This window comes from Leptonotus elevatus, chromosome 2 (genome assembly GCF_054856555.1).
Source record: "Leptonotus elevatus isolate MCC_2025b chromosome 2, RoL_Lele_1.0, whole genome shotgun sequence".
NCBI lineage: Eukaryota > Metazoa > Chordata > Actinopteri > Syngnathiformes > Syngnathidae > Leptonotus > Leptonotus elevatus.
The window spans coordinates 23358386-23379437 of record NC_141240.1 but is presented as its reverse complement, the minus strand read 5'-3'; the positions used below and the strand labels follow the sequence as shown (position 1 = coordinate 23379437).

The following is a 21052-nucleotide window of genomic DNA, read 5'->3' as shown; positions in this document are numbered from 1 at the left end:
CTACAAAGCAAAACCTTCCTGTGGGTTGTTATGTCAATGCGCCGCACATTCCGCTACATTTGAATGAGATCAGTGAATAAATCTTTGTAATGTATTAGGGGTGTTAAAAAAATCGATTCGGCAATAAATCGGAATTTTACAGTGCACAATTCTCGAATCGATTCTAAATGTGGCCAAATTGATTTTTGATGGAAATATTCAACAAAACGTCTTACTTAGGGTTAGGGTTCACACATTAAGCATGGAAGAATGTTCTATTAATGGAACATTAAGCCTTAATATTTTATTTCAAGGCTGTTCAAACATGAAACAGACTGCAACCTTTTGTTTGTTAAATACAGTAGCTCAGTTATAAAGCTGAAGTTTCAGATAAATAAATAAATGTTCATACAAATCTTACAGTGTACATGTACAAGTTTAATGATTAGTATTTTCAAAATTTGAGTAAAAAAGAAAAAAATCGCAATCATCAAATTATAGAGTCATACCGGGATTAATCGGCATCGAATCGAATCGTGACCTATGAATCGCCAGGTACTACGCAATTCACACCCCTATAATGTATAATGCCATTAAAGCCCAATATAAGAGCACTCCATTACCATTTAACATTTTGATCAAATTGTATTTTTCATTTGTTGGGCTATATGACCCTAGTGAGGATAAGCGCTGACACTAACACAAATGGTGAGTGGACTTTTTGGGTGCTAAGATCTACTCACAATAGTATGTTCAACAAAGAGTTATTCTTACCTTATAATGACGTACATGACCAGAAAGTTCCCCACCAAGCCAACGACGCAAACGATCATGTAGACCACCACAATGGTGACCTTGACTCCAGTCGGCAGCAGGGCGTCTGTGTCATTGTAGGCGCTGCTGAAGTTGTTCTGGAAAAGCGAGTCGTTGTAGAGCTGCATGTGACTCAGCTCGGCCAGCAGGAGCTCGTCGGGGAAGTCCATGTCCGGGGCGAGGTCACAGGGCAAGACGATGACCTGAGAAGAACACAAAAAGACTTGAGTCTTTCTCTGCTGGTCTAAACAAAACATGTTACCAAATAGTTTTTCATTTACGTATATAAGATCGCTCAGTTACGATGACGTAAACTTACTGTATATTACATACAGATTTGAAATTGTAATTGTTAGCGTGACTATACATTTACAGTGGCAACAGTTAGTCATTCTTTCACCACACGACTCCTCTCACTTTGATGACATATTTTTGTAGAATAAATTTGTAGAATAAATTTGTTGGGTTTTAATAGTATTTAATTCTTCGAAAATGTTTTTTCCCCCTTTAGTTTTCATATGCATTATTGGTAGTTTTAGTTTTTTTTTTTCAATAGGAGTATTTGTTGTGTGCAATTTTTTTAAAGGTCACAATAAGTATTGTGTACTAAAGTAAAACACAATTCCAAAATGACTGATCACCCTTCCTTCTTTTGTATAGCTGAACAGTTGTACATAATTAAATACATTTACAGTAAAATAAACCCTGAAAGCATATGCATGAAATTCATTCTCAAAGACAAAAATGAAGGACATTTTTACGATTTACCATTGTAAGTTTAATTTTATTTTTGAACGTAAACTGTATTTTCAGTTAATTATTGTTTTATTAAAAGCATTCATTTGTATTTTGTTAACTTTTTTTTCAAGTTTAATTTAATTTTTTTAATGTAATTTTTTAATTTATTTACTATAGTAACCTTGTCACAATGAAGACAATGGAAGATGGGAAAAGTTATTTTTTTTTTAAACATAAGAGAGAAGGGCTTTCCACAAACCATCCCCATTTTTTAGCAACAGTACAGTAGTTACTGATGCTTTCCTGCATCAGCTGCTGCAACAACACCTCAAACTGCTGCTACAAAACCGACTCCTCTGCTCTGCCTCTTTCCGTGATGAATATTCATCAAAACACTAACTCTGCGGCTGCAGCATCCCCGCGGTTACTGCCAGCCTCAATACATGTACTCTACAGTATATGCGTTAAACCCCCCGCCCCCAACACAGACACTCTTCTTACATCCCACCATACGCAATCCACATCAAGACACTGCAGGGCGGAAAAAAAGGTGCATTAGTGCAACGCAATGTTTTCATTTTATGATAACAGGTGCTCATTACAGATCTTGCGTAAGACAAGATGTCATATTTTAAATGAATAGATGGAAGCTGTTGAGGGGAAGTCAAAAGAATAGCAAGCATGTGTGTAGTGTTGCCGAGTGCTGGCCTCGCTAGAATTTTTCAGTGTTCCATTTGGACAAAGTTGTCATCTTTGTGCAACTGCCTATGAAATAGTAGTAAAAGCAGGTAAACAACTGCACTCCCTCTTACGGTTTCATATTTTTGCTTTTTAATTCCTGCAGCCACCAGTGAATAAATACTAGGGGTGTGCCAAAAAATTGATTCTCATAAGAATCACGATTCTCATTTAGTACGATTCAGAATCGATTTTAAATGTCCCCAAATCGATTTTATTTAATTTATTTTATACTGTCTTGCCTTTATTAGGAGCGCTGTTCATGTTGTACCCGGTTTGGCCACTGAGGGGCACTGTGGTTCCACGCGGTCTAATACACTGTTAAGTTGTAGCAACATTAGAGAGTAGAAGGAAAAAGTCACAATCAAGTTATTCCAATAAAAGTTAGGTTTTTTTCAGCGTGGAGCCGTTCTTTTGAGTGCTAAAAGTGCCGCGAGTAGCGCGCTAATGAGCATTCGCGAGTCAGATTGGAGTAGATCATTACAATTCCTAGCACATCTATAGATTGAAGGAAAAAGTCATTGTCAATCAAATCATTTTGAATAAAAAATCGCTCTGAATCGAATCGCAGACCCAAAAATCGAAATCGAATTGAATCGTGAGACATTAAAAGATTCCCACCCCCAATAAATATATTTTATGTATAGGCAAAATAATAGACTAATTGATTCTTTAGAGTTCAGTCGATTGTGTGGTTTTGAATGCTGATGAATTTTTCTACATAATTTTTTTTTTACAGATGACAACACTGGGGGGGAAAATGACACATTTGACAACTTTTATAATGGCATCAATTTAGTGTCCAATCAAAACAACGAAACATGCAGGCTTAAATATCAAAGCCACTGGCAACAAAAGTGAGTAGACCCTGAAGAAAAAATGTGTGCCCAAAGTGTCAATGGCTGCCTGAGTTTGAAGTCCACCAGAGTCGTATAAGTTGCCAGTGAAGAATCCTCTTTCACTCCTCCTCAATGTTGACAAGTCATGAAGGTGACGGTTGTGCTACACCACCTTCCATTTGAAGATGCCCCAAAGACGCTCAATAAATGCCATGCTTGGCCAAGCTTGACCTTTACCCTCAGCAAGACAGTGGCCATATTGGTGGTGTATTTGGTGTCGTAATCTTGTTCGAATGCGACCCTTCGGTCCACTTTCCGCTGCTTCTATACACTAAATGTTGGCATTCAAGGTTCCCTTAAAGAATTGTGACTCCCTCGTGCCAGCCACAGACAATTACACTCCCACTACCTTAATTGACTCTAGGCAAGACACACTTTTCTTTGTAGCGGTTGCTGCCACACACGCTCGACTCCGTCTGAACCAAATATGTTTATTTTGGTCTCATCAGCCCACAGACCGTAGTAACTGTAATCCATGCCTTTAATTTGCTTGTCCTCAGCAAATATGTTCATGTCCATTTCTTCCTTCTGGCACAACACAGCCACGGACGCCAATTTGATGCGTTTATGCTACAATGTTGACAGCGCTCAAATGTTTTTCTTGACTGGGCTGTATGTCAAATGTATGTTCTTGCCCACCATGTTGCAGCTCAGTTTGAGGGTGTTATCTATCATAGCCTTTTTCATGTAGAGCAAGATTATCATTTTCTTGCCACGAGGTGTCATATTGAACTTCAAGTGACCAGTATGAGAGCGTAAGAGTGATAACACAAAATGTAACACCGCTCTCCCTTCACACCTGAGACCTAACAATAACGAGTCACATAACACCGCGGGAAGAGAAAATAGCTAATTGGGCCTGATTTGGATCATTTTCACTTGTGATGTGCACTGTTGACAATCATTGCTGTGTGTTGAGTTATTTTGAGGAGACCAAATTTTTACAGTTATACAATATGTGCAATCACAAAGTCAGGTAACATTGTAGCAAAGTGTCATTATTTCCCCTGTGTTGTCCTGTGAAAATACATATGCTGGTAAAATACACTCAACAAAAATATCAACGCAACACTTTTGTTTTGATGAACTCAAAGATCTAAAACTTTTTCCACAAACCCGATATCACCATTTTTCTCAAATATTGTTCACAAACTAGTCTAAATCCGTGATAAGTGAGCGCTTCTCCTTTGCCGAGATAATCCATCCCACCTCACAGGTGTGCCATATCAAGATGCTGATTAGTGCACAGGTGTGCCTTAGACTGCCCACAACTGCACCTTTCAGGCTGGCTTTTTTTGTGGGCAGTCTATGGAGGTGGGATGTATTATTTAGACTAGGTCGTGAACAATATCTGAGAGAAATGGGGATATTGTGTATGTGGCAAAAGTTTTAGATCTTTGAGCAAAAGTTTGACGTTTATATTTTTGATTGAGTATAGTTACGAACATGTGAGTACTGTACTCACGTTTGTGATATACTGCATCCCAAAGTGCTACAGAAACATGTCTGGCTTTCCTGTATATTTAAATTATATCAGGTGTCAGGAGACTAAAAGTGATCTAATCAGGGGAGGGAATCAAGAACCCTCTGCCTTCCGGTTAGTTGAAACCAAAGCTCGTTTGGAAATGTTTCAACATTCTGTGGGCATTCATTTTCATCAAAATGCTGGCTGGCTGGCAAGGACAGTAAATCAAGTTGTGTAGCAGTGCGGAAGCGGTTCAAGCAGCCATGATCATCTTGCAACTCCTCACAGTGTTTGCGTTACTGTGGCCACACCGTCGAGTAATAGCAGCCTGAGTGCTTTGCTTGTCTTTCTCGTGTTTACTTTACTCTTATACGGGGGTTGTCACAAAATTCAAACAGGAAAATGTTTTTACACTTTGGAATTCAATCAGACGTTGTGGTTAGCACATCTGCCTCTGCGTTGAGAGATTCCAGGTTCAAATCTTGGCTCTGGACCTCCCGAGTGGAGTTGGCACTTGCATGCTTATCAAGTTTCCGACTGCATTTGAAAAATGTACATGTTAGGGTCATTGAAGACCGAGTTGTCCCGAGGTGTGAAAGCGAGGGTGGGTGGTTGTCCTTGCCATCAACATTTTACACTTGTTTAACATTTCAAATGTTATTTACAACTGGAAACCTTGCCCATTAGTTAATAACGTTTTAGGGCGCACTCACACAAGGGCCATTTCTTCCGTACCGTACTAAATCATTACAAATATTCTCTTGATACAGAATCATCTTTACATAATATGAGAGATGATTAACAATTTGAAGAAGGAACTCTTTGTCCTACTTGAATGTCTTACAATTCTGTGGCATTTGTGACTCACTCAAGGTAAGAAGAGAAACTTCTCTTCTCATTTGCTTCAGGTACGGGCTCCTTTATTGAGTGAACGTCAGCTACTGGCAAGCTCCTTTTGAGCTTGTCACAGCGAAACCAACAGGAGCTTCACGAAGCACAATGCTGACTTAACTTGCTGTACAACAAAACGATGCACAATTCTATCAATTACTACTCCAGGGAAAACACAATGATGAGTAAAGACGTACACTGCATTTTAAATGTTGACGCAAATGATGGTTTTGTCTGGTTTTTTTTATAAAGTGTCAATGCAAATGGCACTCAGCATAATTTTCAATAATTTGAATGTTTTTATACAAACGTCTGAATGATAACCGTATTTTCTTCCAGAAAATAAAAATGGCCTTTTTGTTCAAATGCACTAAGTTTATTTATCTAGCTCTTAATCACAAAAAAAGTCTCAAAGGGCCACAGTTGACAAGTATTACGACATCCCCTGATCGAGCCACAAGAGGGCAAGGAAAAAAAAAAACATTAAGGGGAAAAATAAGAAACCTTGATAGGGACCGCAAATGTGCTCCAACACATTTTATTGGTTGTAAACTGAAAATAGTCATTTGTTGAATTTGCAGCATTATGGGCTCGACACACGGGAGGCGACAAGCCACAGCGAATTACGTACCTCGGCGCCTCCCATGTCAAACTCGACACACGGGACGCGACGGCGGCAGCAACATACGTCACTCTGCTGTTACAACTGGAGGGAATCTAAACGTTTTCATTGTAATGTAAACGGAGAAGTTTCACTACAGTACGTAATTCCAGTATGAAAATCCATCCATTTCCTATTATTATTATTAACTGTTACAAAAATGGTAAAGAAAACTTACCGGACAAATTAACCCTGTACCAACAAGCTCTCATGCTTCCATGCCTTTTTGTTGACGTCACGGAAATGATTGCGTGACGTATCGTACAAAATCATATTTTTTTTTGTTTGTTTGTTTTTTTACAAAATGATAAACGCTGCTAAAATTATCTCATCCATTTTGCTGGATAGCCCACTGTGCAACATGCCCTTCGTTCATTGGCTCGTCAATGAAACCTTTGCTGATTGGTTGAAGCCTCGGCTAGGAGCGCCAAAAAGTTGAAGATGTTTCAACTTTCTGGTATCGCGTCGCGAGCCGTGCACGCGCGCGATTTTTCACATGCACGAATGTCGCGTGTCGCCGAGGGGGTTGGGGGAAGGCGATTTTCGCCTTGTCGCCCTGCTTCCATAGAAAATGAATTGAGAGCGAGCGACGCCGCCTCCCGGGTGCAGAGCCCATTAGGAGGCTGTATTTGCTGACTTTAACAAAAGTGGCAAAATGTCATAATTTGTTCAAAACATCTATTTTTCTGTAAATCTTTTTTCACTTATTTTACATTATTGTTGTTGCAGTTGTTAAAAAAAAAAAAAAGTACCGATCATTAAGAGTAGTAGTATCGATAAAATCTTAACAATACCGTGACGAAGGGTGTCAAGGACAATTATTTTAACTGTTCTTTTGCAGTACAATCAAGTTATTAAGAATCCTTTACATTAATTGATTCATTTTCACCACAGGAACTCACATTGTACTTCCTGTAAAATGGTGTCACTACGCGACTACACTTTTTCCTACAGTTTTCATGGAGATGAAGATTTGTATTTATTTATTTATTTCCTATCACACACAATTCAAAAAAATGACCATTTTCAGCCGGCAGCCTCAAAAACTAAGTCATCAAAGCGGTTGACCTTCCCTAAATGAAGGTGCGCCCATGAAAGACTGGCTGCATCTGCCTGATAAATACAGCACATGCTCAGAGCGTCAATAAATCTGTCTGAGTGTGTTTTGTTTTCCAGGTTCAATCTCCGAGCCTGCGTGTGCGTGTGTGTGTGTGTCTGAGCTTTGATGAATATGCATTCATCCCACAGTCGAAAGTGTGCGTCCATGTAAGGCTTCCTTTTATGTGACAACTCATAGGAAAACACTTGTTGCATTAACATTACATTACAAAGACCCAATCCAGTCTTATGAAAATGCAAAGGTGATTTCTTATTGTTCATAAGTACGCTTGTGTGATTAAGTGCAAGCAGCTAACGTAAGCATACATCAGTGAAAACGGAAGAAGATGTAGAGTTGTTTAGTCTTCATGACTCTAAATAACTTTGGTTACATAAGTAGTCATTTCTACCCGGGTGCGATGACACTGATGATTAAAAAAAAAAACACACGCACACACCCACTCGCAGCTTCTGCTTCCACTGCTACTTCAGAGTAGCTTGCTTTATAGCGCACAATAAACTGTTACTAATACTAGCACAGAAGAAAGTGAACAAAAATGAGGTGGTTAATCCAGATTTTGTGTTTACATTCAATCTGGTGTGCATGTGTGTCTGGTTTCCTTACACAGTGGCATTGCCATCTACCGGCCTGGCATGCACAATACCGTATTTTTAGTTGAGCTATTGCCTGTTTGTTTGTTTTTTGTTGTCAAGTGTTGGTTTTGACATACAGGCCACAACACTTAACAGTCACAAACCCAGTTAAATGTGTTTGCTGTTTAAACAGTCCATTAAAGTGTAAAGGGCCCCACTTAATACTTTCGGCATGTATAGCTTTTTTGTTGTTGTTGTTGGTGGTGGTCAAAAGCGCATCACTAAAGCAACAAGTTTGAAGGCAAACTATCCTTTCCGCCATATTGTGTATAAAGCTGTGAAACCTAATCAAATGTATTAACACATTTAGCCTCAATGTTGTCACATCAACTTCTTGCTTAACCTGCACAAAACAAACATGAACAACTATGCTGTTAAAAGAGAACGCCAGTTATTTTGCGTGCACGCCAGACACGTCTTTTGTTTTGTTGCCATGCAGATGAGGCGCAAACTATGTCAGCATCAACAACTCGAGTCCCAAAAAAATCACAGCAAGACGTCCCACAATGCATCACGCACGGTAGTGAAAGAAGTCACCTCAGCCAGACCGACCGACACACAGGTGCGTCTAAGTAGGTATACAATTGAATGTAATGTAACGCACTGCAGCCCTCTCCCTCTCGCGTGCGACCCGTCACCTATACACGCACCGCGGTATAAACTGCAGCCGCATTTTTGCACACTGAACGCATCATCTGCACGGCGTGTTGACACAAGCCGACTGCAGATGTCTTGAAACCCTCCCCGCAATCATCAGCGCATCTTCATGTTCTAGTGCAGCGGGCTAGGTCTGGATCTAGTGAAGCCCAGACTAGTCTAGGTCCCGTTCCTGGTCGTGGTCCTACCTTTTTCTTTGCGGACTAAACGCAGATACGCCGCAAGTAGTTGTCGCCTGACTGCAGCGTCCTGCTGCCTTCCTCGTTTCACTCCGCAGCCTACTGCACCGGGGAAAAGAAGAAGATGTAGAAGAAGAAGTGTTGGTCCACAAGCAGTCGGTCCGGTGCGGATGAAGAAGAGGGAGGGGGGGACGAACGGCTTTACCTCTCCGCGCGGAGCATTCCGCATCAGCCGGGTGGCAAACGGGTGGGGGTAGGAGGTTTTGGCAGACCCGGGGAGGAGGGGGTGTATAAGATGCACTCCTCCCCCACCACTGACAGATGAATCGAAGCTCAACATCTTCATCTCCATGCTCGCAAATAGGCTACAGGAAAATCATTCATGTCAAAACAAAACAACTTAGAGCATATAGGGTATACATTTTGTTAATAAACAAAAGAAGCTAATTGTATTAGTTTGTATCAAATTTGAGCAATGATTTTGTACAAACCTTATATTTTAATTTGATCTCAATCAAGACCGCAGATTTTTTCTCCCTTTCTTTCCTTCTTTTTCCACTTGCAATTTGTTTCTCCCTTTTTCCTTTCATGATTTCTTTCTTGCTTTTCTTGTCCTTTTCTTTCATTTTGTCCTATACTTTCATGCTTGCTTCCAAGCGGGGATTCAAACCCAGAACCTCGACCAGCAATTCAGCAGTATCATGATACAGCCGTAATCGCTCAACCGCTTTACCCATGCCCTATGCTTTCCATCATATACGTCTGTCTAATTTCCTGTTTCCTTTATTCAGTTTGGCCTACCTTATTGTCCCTTTCCCCCCTTTTATCTTAATTTTATTTGCTGTCTTTCCTTGCTTTTTTCCCGTCCTTTCTATATTTCCTTCCAAAAGATCTCAGCTGTGTGTAAAGTAGTTAATCCTACCAGTAAATGAGCACACAGTTTGAAGTGAAAATGCTATTTCAGTCAAATTATTGCTTTTGATTCTTAATACTTAATACGTACCCCAGTTCCAATGAAGTTGGACGCTGACCGTTCCCAGCATTTATGGAACGTGTTGCATTCATCGGATTCAAAATTAGCGAATATTTGAAAAAAATAAATAGGATTAATTTGATCAGCTTTAAACATAAAATATTTTGTTTTTGTAGTCGGCCACTGTGCCCATAATAATAATAATAATAATAATAATACTGTTTTAATAAGACTAACACACTGACTGACTGCCACAACCAGCAAGAGAAAGTCAGTTGTCATTAAAGAGCTTCAGTAGGCCTATCCTGTAATTCTATTTAATAATATAATATAATATAATATAATATAATATAATATAATATAATATAATATAATATAATATAATATAATATAATATAATATAATATAATATAATATAATATAATATAAAATAATATATAACAATACACAAGGCAACTTTGGTAGTTTTTGTAGATAAACCCCAATCACAGGGTCAATATGTATCAGTAAAATGTGACGTTTTTCAAAAGAACATAACAACTATATTCCATGAGAAACATCAAAGAATACTTAAAAAAACTGTTCATAAGAGAAAAGCTCTCAGGCATCTTACATAAAGTAGCCTACACACTGGGGGAAATTGTTGTATTTGTTATCAAGTGCTGTTGAGGATGAAGAGAACAAAAGTATTAACACTTTGTGGTTTGTCTTCAGTGATCCTCAACCTGCAGTCCATCACCATGGTAACACTGAAGCAGTTTGGAAGCTGGGCATAAAGCAAGCTCAAAGGGAAGGTCATCATTTTCACAGTTCGATAAAACCACTTTTAGCATTTGCTTGCCTTTAATAGCATGCAAAGTCATTTCAAAGATGCAAACATTTGCATTCCCTTGACAATGATTCAGAAATCAATCTTTGGATACAACAAACCTCTTTCATACAAATATTGCATCACAAAATGCTTTCCACAGTAAAATTAGGGTCAACCGACACCACAGACACACACAAACATACACAATTTGATTGTGTGTGTGCGCAGTCCAGAGCCACAAGATAGCCATTCTTAAGTTATGTTGCTCAGGGTTTGGGGTTGCTTTAACAAAAAAAAAAAAGTTTTATGTTATTGCTGCCAAGTGGAGCTGGGGTCGCTTGGAGATGTGGTCAGGAACAGGGTTAGGATTAGGGTGACGTGACTACGATCTGGGGACTGGCCATCACTGTACAAAAATGGATAAGGTAAGATGAATTTTACTCACCAATATAAAGCCCTACCATCACTCTATGGTGTTTTGTAGACTACACTCTACACATGAGTCACGAGTGAGTTCCGTTCCTGTGCTAGCAACGTAGCCCAAATTTCCGCGTATGTCGGATTTCACTGCTTAAGTCGAAATTTAGGTCAAAATATTTGGTACTGTAATTTCCAAAAACATATTTGCAGCACCCGGAAGTTGCCAGAACCAATATTTCGTTTTTCCACACGGACATTTATCACGGACGGACACTAGGTGCGTGTTAAAACCTCTCAGTAGCTAACTTAGCTTTAGCATGCGGTCTGTGTGTCATCGCTAAGCGTTAAGCAATGAGTGTGAGTGTAAAATGGCATGATTACTGTGGGAAATGTTAACGAAAAACAAGGTGCTGGGGACAAGGCATGAGCGTCGTAAAGTCGAAATGTCCTAACTCCAGGACTTTCTGTGCTGTAATTCTTTTGCTAACGACGCTTGCGTGAATGCCTGTTTCATGCCTCTGGCAAAATGCAGCCTCACGTTGGTGCTTTTTAAATAAGCTTCCAGCCTTGCACTCAACAGGCCTCATCACGGTACGGGGAGAGAAAAAAACATGATCTTCCACTAAATCGTTTTGTATGATTAAACTTGTCTTGAGAGTTAAAGCTTCTCTAGCTAACTTAGCTTAGCATAGCTTGTCCCAAAGCCTCTCTCCATGGCTAAGGAGTGATCGAGTGTGAGTGCAAAGTGAGAGGCATTTGTATTTGTAACGACACCAGATCCTGGTTATTACCTCGGCAAAAATATAAACGCAAAACTTTTGTTCTTTCTCCCATTTTTTATGAGATGAACTCAAAGACCTAAAACTTTTACCACATACGCAATTCCACCATTTCTCTCAAATATTGTTCGCAAACCAGTATAAATCTGTGATAGTGAGCACTTCTCCTTTGCCGAGATAACCCATCCCACCTCACAGGTGTGCCATTTCAAGATGCTGATTAGACACCGTGATTAGTGCACAGGTGTGCCTTAGACTGCCCACAACTGCACCTTTCAGGCTGGCCTTTTTTGTGGGCAGTCTATGGAGGTGGGATGGATTATTTAGACTAGGTCGTGAACAATATCTGAGAGAAATGGTGATATTGTGTATGTGGCAAAAGTTTTCACTGATTTGTGAACAATATTTGAGAGAAAGGGTGATATTGTGTTGCATTAATATTTTTGTTGACTATATGAAAAATAATATGAAAATGTTGTTTACTTTGATGTTACAACAGTTTTCAAACAGCACATTTTGCAAACAAAGTGTAGAGGCAGTTAAGTGTAGAGCCATCATTACAGTGTCAAGACATTTTCATTAAAAGGTTTACGTTTTGTTTATCCAAACTTACCTCCTCCCTGGTGCTTGCGGCGGGGAGATAATGGTGTGTAGCTGGTCGGTTTCATGAGCCGCGAGATTCACCTCCGTTATGATTGGACGCCATAGGGAAAAGGGCTTGACAAAAAGCAAATGGTGACGGTGCCAGAATCAATATAGCGAAGCCGTGTACAAAACAAGTGTAGATATAAGGATAGGTAGATATGACACGGTACTTATGAGTCGCGTGCCTATGGCAACGCTATGCTAATAATGTCCATGCATTCCATTGCCTTGGATCGGAACGCCCCCCCCCCCCGCCAACATGGCTACCACATATCAGTACATCTGTTAGCCGGATCTAGTCTGTATTGTACTATATGCTGTGTCTTTGACAACAGCATCACAACCCAGAAATATGTGTGCCAGTCTCTCTCTCTGTTGATTGCACCAGTTAACAACACCAGCCAATTCATCAAATCAGATTTTGACAACTACTGTCTGTACACGGGAGCGTTTTGAGTGAACTAAACACAATTTTATGCCTGTTAAATTTGAAATCTGCTACATCAGGGTCCATTAAACAGAGGTCCCCCCGAATTTTAAACCAAAGGTCAAACCTGACAAACGCTATTGTACAGTCAGACCCCATGTCTGCATGGAAGGCTGGTAGTCCAGCACAAAGGTCAGGTCCCTGTTCAACACCAATCAAAGTCGAATCATTCTGATCCAGAGTTTCTCCTGAAAGCTACTGAAATTCTATCACTGCAATGTCTATGTTGGTTGCCAAAGAATGCAAGTATATCTTGTGGTCACCCTCCTCATGATCGCTCCTCATTTCGTCAACTGTCTCTCGGTTAATGACACCGTCTTTCACTTGGAAGCGATAACATTCCCCGGGTATATCAAGAAACAAATCTTGAGACTCAATCATATCTGCGTACGACGGGCTCTACCATTCATTTTCAAGAAATTGGGTTATTTGCTTCATAAAGAACCGTGACTTAAGGTAAATATTCAATCGCATGGAAGTCATCGCTGCTTCGGTCCAGTGATGGCAAAGGTCCTGTTGTCAGTTACTCTCCTGTCACTTTCTGTGTTCTGAATCGTCAAAGGCAACGTGTACAGTACTTTTTCAGCTGATGAGGTTAAGCCTTGGTTGAGAACACTTCTGCCAAAGCCTCTGTATGGAGGTGGCAAGTTCAGTGGTAAGCTGTGCAGCAGAAATTGATCATCAATGATGAAAGGACTATTACTCTCTGGCTTCTCATAAATATCCTTCTCATTCTTCACCAGGATGTCAAGGAGGGTACTCATATCAGTCTTTGTCATGATCTCATGTGTCATGGCTATGGACAGAATGGGAACCGAAAAAACATACTGTAATATTTTTCTTTGTTGCCAGCAACAGGAATCAAGGAGACTCTTTCAGGGCAGCAGTTTTCTTGTCTTTAGTCCGACGGTTGTTTGCTTATCTATCTTGAATTGTTTTCATATTTTCTTTACTGGACATTTAAACTCATGTGGGTCATTCTGTGTACTAACATTTGCTGATTACATCATCTTCTTCATGTTGCGCCTAGATGTCTTCTGCACCAAATTTCACAATGAGAATTCAGTGAGGCATAAAGAATATTTCTGCAAAGTTTCATTTGAGATAGACCAATGGTTTTTACAGGGCTGATACAGATGCCGATTATTAGTAGTCAAGGTAGCCGATAACCGATATTTGTAGCCGATATTCATTTTCAGGAAAGGGGGGGTTTGAAACACGCAATTTGACACCTCTGTTACACTCTTTGTTAGAGTGTACGTTTACTAGTAAAATGTATGAACATTTCTCTACTAATTACAACATTTATCTACTAACCTCACAACAAATGATCGTGAATACTTTGTGGGCTGCCAGGCCTTTCTGTTGATTGCTGCTATCAATCGACGACTTTTGTCTTCATTAGTAGGTATGTGATAAAAAAGCAACATTTGGTTTACTCCTTTGCCTGTCTGTCAACCGACCGCACAGCAAGATATGACCATTTTATAAGATAATCGATTAGATAAAGGACTTTACGCTGTACGAGATTCAATGGTTACAATACAGGCAAGTGACTCTTTTGCCGTCCAGCATCCCCGGAGGGGGCGTTCCTATGAGGCCTGTGACATCACGTGCAAAAGGTCAATACTCGAAGCGTGATATGAACCTGATTCTGTGCCCCATTTAGGCCCTTCTTAAATGCATTTTTCACCAAACGTACCAGTTAAGAATCCTGAAACTCTGATCACTATGCCCAAACACAACTTTTGGCACTAGTTTGATTCTATCTCAGTGTGGTACTCAAAAGATGAGATCGAGATTGGATATAATTTTTTTAAGGCAAAGGCCAACAGAACAAGAAAAATGAATGTCTGAAAGCTCTTGAAAAACAAAGGAAGCAGAGAAAAAGAAAGTTATATCCTAAACTCAAAACCCGAGCGGTAACTTCAGTTCAAAATTAAATGGGTGAGACTAATTAGAGAAACATAATAACCCATAGAGCCTAATACATTCAAAGATGTTCACAGTGTGTGGAAATCTAGCGAATGCAGTAGATATGAGTGAAGGCTTTTTATTTTACACTCCACTTAAGAGTGTGTGAAGTGTGAAGTGATGCCCTCGGGTGGGAGGAAAGGCATAAGTGACACAAAAGAATATCAAATTGTCCAGTGCTACTTAAATGTGAATAATGTGTGAGCTGTACAGTATCTGCTGCTATGTTAACATATACACAGCCAATATGAGTTTTGGTAGAAAAAAATTAGCATGCATGTTTTCATAATAATTTAGTAATTAGTAAATGTAAAAAAATAATTGGGCCCGTTGAAACAATTCTTCAACACATTTAACAAATGTGTTTTTGGACACATTGAGGCCAAAGTTTTGATATACACAGATGAGAAGTCAACTGGTTGAAAGAGGCTACAAATGGCTGATCCTGTCCTTTCCTACTGTAGCTTTTACAAGCAGCTGCTGCAGTTGTTCTCTTCACGATTCTAAATCCAGCTGCATCCTGGGTCCCGCTGCAGCTTTTTTTCACTGATTGAAGCTGAGCGCCGCAATCAGACTGCTATTTGCCCGCCTCACCAGGCACCAGCTTTAGGCTGCTTCAATTTTGAGTCCATGCACGTTATTAGAGCTACATTTCACCATTTCCTTTTTTTAGTTGTATTTTTAGGGTTATTCAAAATACCCAAGGGCCAGGATTATGGTGTTCAGTATTGTCACATGTGACGTCTACTTCCATGATATGTGAAACGCACTGTGATATCTGGAAGCCCAGAGGCAGAATGAAGGAGTCCAAATAGTGTGGAAGAGACATTCGTGTACTCTGATGCATTTTCAGCTGCTTTGACATAATACGCATTGTGAGTGTAGTAATAGGTTAAATCAAGTCAAATTTTGTCAATGAAGACATTTGCAGACAAAAACAAAAATCCCACTGACATCCACACTAATGAATTTTTCTGGTATGAGCTCATCAGGTTAATGGAGGACCACCTTCTTTGCAGGAAAAGCTTTTAATTGGACAACCGCAGCTGCCAGAAGCCTCCCCAGTCTCGACGGCCAAGTCAAGGCATCGCACTGCAGTGACTTATGTTGGCTTGTGTGTATGAATTATTTATGAGAGAAATATGCACCATAAAGCTGAGCCAAAGAGACACGCTGCAGTCAATTGTTGTTGTTTTTAGCTCAACTCCATTGATCCAAAACAAGAAACTTACATGTCTTTTGGGACGACAGAGAGCTTGTTCGACTCATTATGTGCCCACATGTCTTCATATTAGGGGGTATCAACAGCATTAGGTGTCGTTTACATGTATGACAGGCCTTTGAAGATGTGAGGCAACATATTGGGGTCAACAGACAACATGACGTCTTCTGTTGTTGTGGTAAATTACATCAATTCCTGAGGTATAGGAGATGACTCGGTGGCAGTTAGGGCTGGGGTACTACAAGTGTCTGGTGGTCTGGGGGAAGTGGCGGCGGCTGGGCTGTGGTGGGTGGCGGGTGTGGGTGGGGCGTGTTGTTTTTTTTTTGAGGGAGCGGGGGCTGCGTGCCGGTGGGGCGCCGTGGGGGTTTGCCGTGCTCTGTTCTGCTACTTGGGCCTGGGGTGCGGGCCGTGTTGGGGTGGGGGGCTGTTACGGCTGTCGGTTAGGGGGGCGGCCGGCTTCTACGCTCCCCTCGTGTGTGTGTGTGTTGAGTGGTGTCTGTTTTCCTGCGATGCAGCTTCAAATGTGCCAGCGCGACGTAATGATTATACGACTGCGCCAGCACCACGTTCTGATTAGACGACTATGCGAAGCCCGTTCCTGGTTGGCGGCCGTCCCCGACTTTCTCGGCTGTGACAGCACCGGACCTTCCTGCCAATCGTCAAGCTACACCTGGCTGGACTGCCCGTATAACCGGGCGGCTGGAACTCAGTAGTGCAGCTCGCCTCGTCTCGCTACGTGTCTCTCGTTTTCAGTGTTTTACTGAGACACTCGGTGTTTGAGCTAATTTATGTATTCCCTTGGTTAACCCATTAGTGCTTTTTGTGTATTCTTGTTTTCTTTGTGTTTACTGTGTGACTCCATTTGTGCCTGACCAGCCACTTGTTAAATGTGTACCTGGCTGTTGTAGTTGTCTTTCATTTTTCAATTTGTTAAACCCCTACCACCCTAATTCAAACTGCGGATTTTCATTCAACTATTAGAAGTCTCTCCGTTTGTGTTACTTCCCTTCCCCGAGCAGAGCCGGTCGTAACAGGGGCGCTCCAGGCTCTTGGGTTTGCTCTCTGGCCGGTGGCCCCGCGGGGCTCGGAGGCTATGCCCTGGCGCTGCCGCGGCCTGGGGGGTCCTGGGGGGCTGTGCTTGCCCTGTCTGCCCGAGGTCGATGGCTCCCCTCTTTGGTGGAGGTTTTTTATGCATGCCAGATCCACCACACCAGCATCTACTGAAATTCAAATAGAATATGCTTCTCCCACTGGTTTGCCGAATCAGTGGAGGCCTGTGTCTGTGTTTCTCACTCTGCTTCATCTATCCTTCCTTCCTTTCTCTAGTTTTTCCTTTGGTCTCTTGAGGTCTCCCTAATCTGTTGGAATTTAGAAGTTTCTGGAGTTGGTGAAAGATTCTGGTTTTGTAACCCTGTGGGTGGTAGGCAGTGTCTGGTTGATGCTGGTTTTCACTTTGTTTCATCTTTCTTTCCTTTGACCCTTCCTCTGGTCTCCTGACAACTTCATGACTCTGGCGGGACTCTGAATTATCTGGTTAAGGTGACGGGTATGAGATTTTTAATAGGTTTCAGGTGAATTATAGAGCACTCACACGCATGCACGCACGCAGGCACGCCCCCCCCCCCCCACACACATACTAAAAAAGAAATTCAAATAAAAACAATTTGAACCTTGCAGTGTAATACCCCTAAATACAATCGCATTGCTGCAGAGGTTGAAGGGTTGGGGCTCAGACCATACGCTGTGCACTGTATCAAACTGGCCTGCATGGCTGTTGTCCCAGAAGCAAACCTCTTCTAAAGATGATGAACACCTACAAGTAGTTTGCTGAAGTCAAGATGACTAAAGACATGGATTAATGGAGCCCTGTCCTGTGGTCTGATGAGACTATGATATATTTGGTTCAGATGGAGTGCCCGGGTGAGGAGTATAAAGACAAGTGTGTCTTGCCTACAGTCATGCTTGGTGGTGGAAGTGTCATAGTCTGCTGCTGCATGAGTGGCACCATCATTGAGGAGATACAGTCCATTGAGTGAACCATGAATGCCAACATGTACTGTGACATACTGAAGCAGAGCATGATCCCCTCTCTCCGGAAAATGGGCCACAGGACAGTTGGGCTTGCGGGGAAGTATTCCAACATGATAATGATCCTCCAATATGACCACTGCCTTGCTAAAAATGGACTGTCCATGTTTTTATTCCATAACAATGTACACATTTTTTTTATTTTAAACATGAGCAAACGTTAATTAAATTTATTGATGGAAAAAAAATACATGACACCGAAGCAGTTCAGTTTCCAGTCTTGGACCGTGCGCAGAGAGCAGTAAGAATCTTGTTTTCCCCAGATTCCCAACTATGTTGCATTTCAGTCGTTCTGATGAAGACAGAATTTGATCTTGACTGGCTCCGTTATTAGCAACACACTAGCGACACATTCTAAATGAGCATGAGGCCTCCGAAGTGAGACACCGCCAACTGTTTGCCAGTCACAGTCGGAGGCAGTGTTGTAGTGTGAAGTGACAAAGTGCTTTTTCAGTCGTCATAATCACTCAAAATTACACATCTTTAAAAAAAGAATAAATAGTCGCTGCACTCCATTTCAATAAAGATGCAAATGAGCATGAAGAGCTAAGTTGTTTGAGGTATTTTCATCCAAACATTCAATAACAGCTCGACTTTGAATCACATTATCGCACATTTTTGCTTGTCAATTAAGTCTCCAAACTGTGCCAGTGTCGATGTGCATTTATCAGTGCAATAAAAACATGTTATGTCATGTGCTGTTTTTTCCCCCAAGACCGTTCAAATTTCTCTTTTCACATCTCACATGCATCTAAGCGAGCTTTAATATTTCTCCTTCAATATACTCCCATTGGCCACTTCGTTAGGTACAACTACACAATATAATATAAAATAAATGTACCTGTACACACACAGTGTGAATTATAATAATGCTTAGTTTTAAATTAAACTCACACAGATACTGTATTAATGAAAAATATGATTATTATTGAAGTTGTGTATTGCAGTTTTGTCAAAATATAAGAAACATTTCCCACTTTGCTGAAATATACACTACTGTGATTTTTGTTGTTGTCCCCTTCCTGATTTCTAATTATATTTTATTTATCATACTTAAATGTTTGAGATCATCAAACCAATTTTAACATCTCACAAAGAAAACCCAAGTAAATACAAAATGCTTTTTATTCTTTTTTCAATGATGATTTTATTCATGTAGGGGGGAAAAAAATCAAAAATGATATCTAGCCCTGTGTGAAAAGGTAATTGCCCCCTAAACTGGTCATGCCTGACGCTTTTTGCATGAACTGCCTGTTTCAGTTTGTGCCACAGCATCTTAGTTTGATTTAACTTTTGACATTGACTTTGCCCCTCCAAAACATTCTCTCTTGGTTTTTTTTAACCATTCAGAGGTGCACTTGCTGGTATGTTTCTGGTTATTGTTCTGCTGCATGTCCCTTCCGCTTGAGGGCCAACTGGTAGTGGCTGTGTTTACATGGCGCCATGTCTTCTGATTTGAATGTATGCGAATGACCAAATGGAATGAACATTCTCTATATGAATTATCTATATAAACACTTCATTTAGAATGAAAAGGCAGAATGTGAATAGAGTTTCATTCAGATCCACAGGGGTGGTACATTCCTTTTGCCAATCTGAACGAGTGTCATCTAAACGGTTCAAACGGAACAGAAATCAGGAAGGAGACAAATAAAGCACTGCAGTTGTAATGCAACCACTAAAATATAACCACATTAACAAAACTAGTTAGGAATAGATTTAATTATTTAAAGAATTAAGAATTTTAAAATCAGCTCATATTGAATCTCATTAGAGGGGCATGTGAACCAAATGAAGTGTGTCCTTTAAGTTTATGAAGCAGATTGCTGAGGGTAAGCACCATTGCTCAATGAACAGATATGTGGGCAAAATATAGTAGGGTACAATAATTAAAGCCGATATCCCAACTGGACAGCAATATCAAGTGAAGTGGGACGCTGATGTTGTTTTCCTGTTGCAGCGGATCCGTTCATGCTCAATCGCTTTGTGTGCTGTGAATAGTCCAAGGCTCTAAGATTGGTTGTTTTTGTTGTTTTGCAATGGGCCACTTCCGTTGCAAGTGGCCGTTGCAAGTGAGATATTCGGGGGAGTTCTCTTAGGTGTCCATCAGGATATGTGTCGATCAAGTAGGCGTTGAGTGGGCGATGCTTCATTAATTGAATAACCCATTTTAATCTTCCGCTAAGTGCCCTCGAGTAGCAGCGCTCCCCTTAGAAAGATATTGCAATAATCCATCAAGTACACCTGAGTGACTTCAACTTGATTCTCATACGCCGTTTGATTTTTTGTAGGGTTGGTCTGGTCAGGGTTAGGCCCCTGTCACAACATCTTTGGGGTTGACTACAAATTGTGAGGAGTTTTACAGCTGTCTTGCACAACCAATCGTCTCTCTTTGTTAAGCAGCTTGTAGTGGTGTGGATGGACTCACTCTGAAATATAGGCAACAAGCAACTTGCTGCAGGGATTTCATAATGATCTCTTTAAAGTAGAAATTATTCCTTCAAGTAAACACCCCGTCTCAGACTACAAAGCTTTGACTGAGTTTCATATATTTCACTGTGTGAGAGGACTGCAGACAGGTAATTACTGACAATTGATTAACCAAGATGACTTCATCTTGTGTCCAGGTTACTTCATTTGTCCTCCACCTCTCAGATGTCTCAATTTGGCCTGAGGTAGCTTGCAGCTGGTGTTCACGTATCACTGTGTCTGGATAATTGTACATAATCATATGCATGGATGTGCCAAAGCATTTGTAACTTATTCAAATAAATGAGAAACTGCCTTTTCCCCCCATGCACAAGTGACACAATGACGTGAAGGTTGAATAAAAGAATTGATGGTCTTTTAGTGGGTGATTTAAAGATATACAGCATACAAA

The 21052-nt window shown here is 40.7% G+C and overlaps 1 protein-coding gene across 3 annotated transcripts in view; it reads right to left on the bottom strand.

The window, feature by feature from the left end:
* Positions 1-9090, bottom strand: part of LOC147179253 (nociceptin receptor-like) — a 47095-nt gene extending 38005 nt beyond the window's left edge. Inside the window, exons 1-3 of one of the 3 annotated variants that reach the window (XM_086068979.1) lie at positions 8978-9090; positions 8782-8874; positions 754-995 (exon numbers count right to left, since the gene is read on the bottom strand). In XM_086068979.1, the coding sequence (XP_085925105.1) occupies positions 754-962 (209 nt within the window). In that variant the 5' untranslated portion in view covers positions 963-995; positions 8782-8874; positions 8978-9090. The other 2 variants (XM_086068978.1, XM_086068980.1) reach the window with 2 other exon arrangements.
* Positions 9091-21052: the final 11962 nt, after the last annotated feature.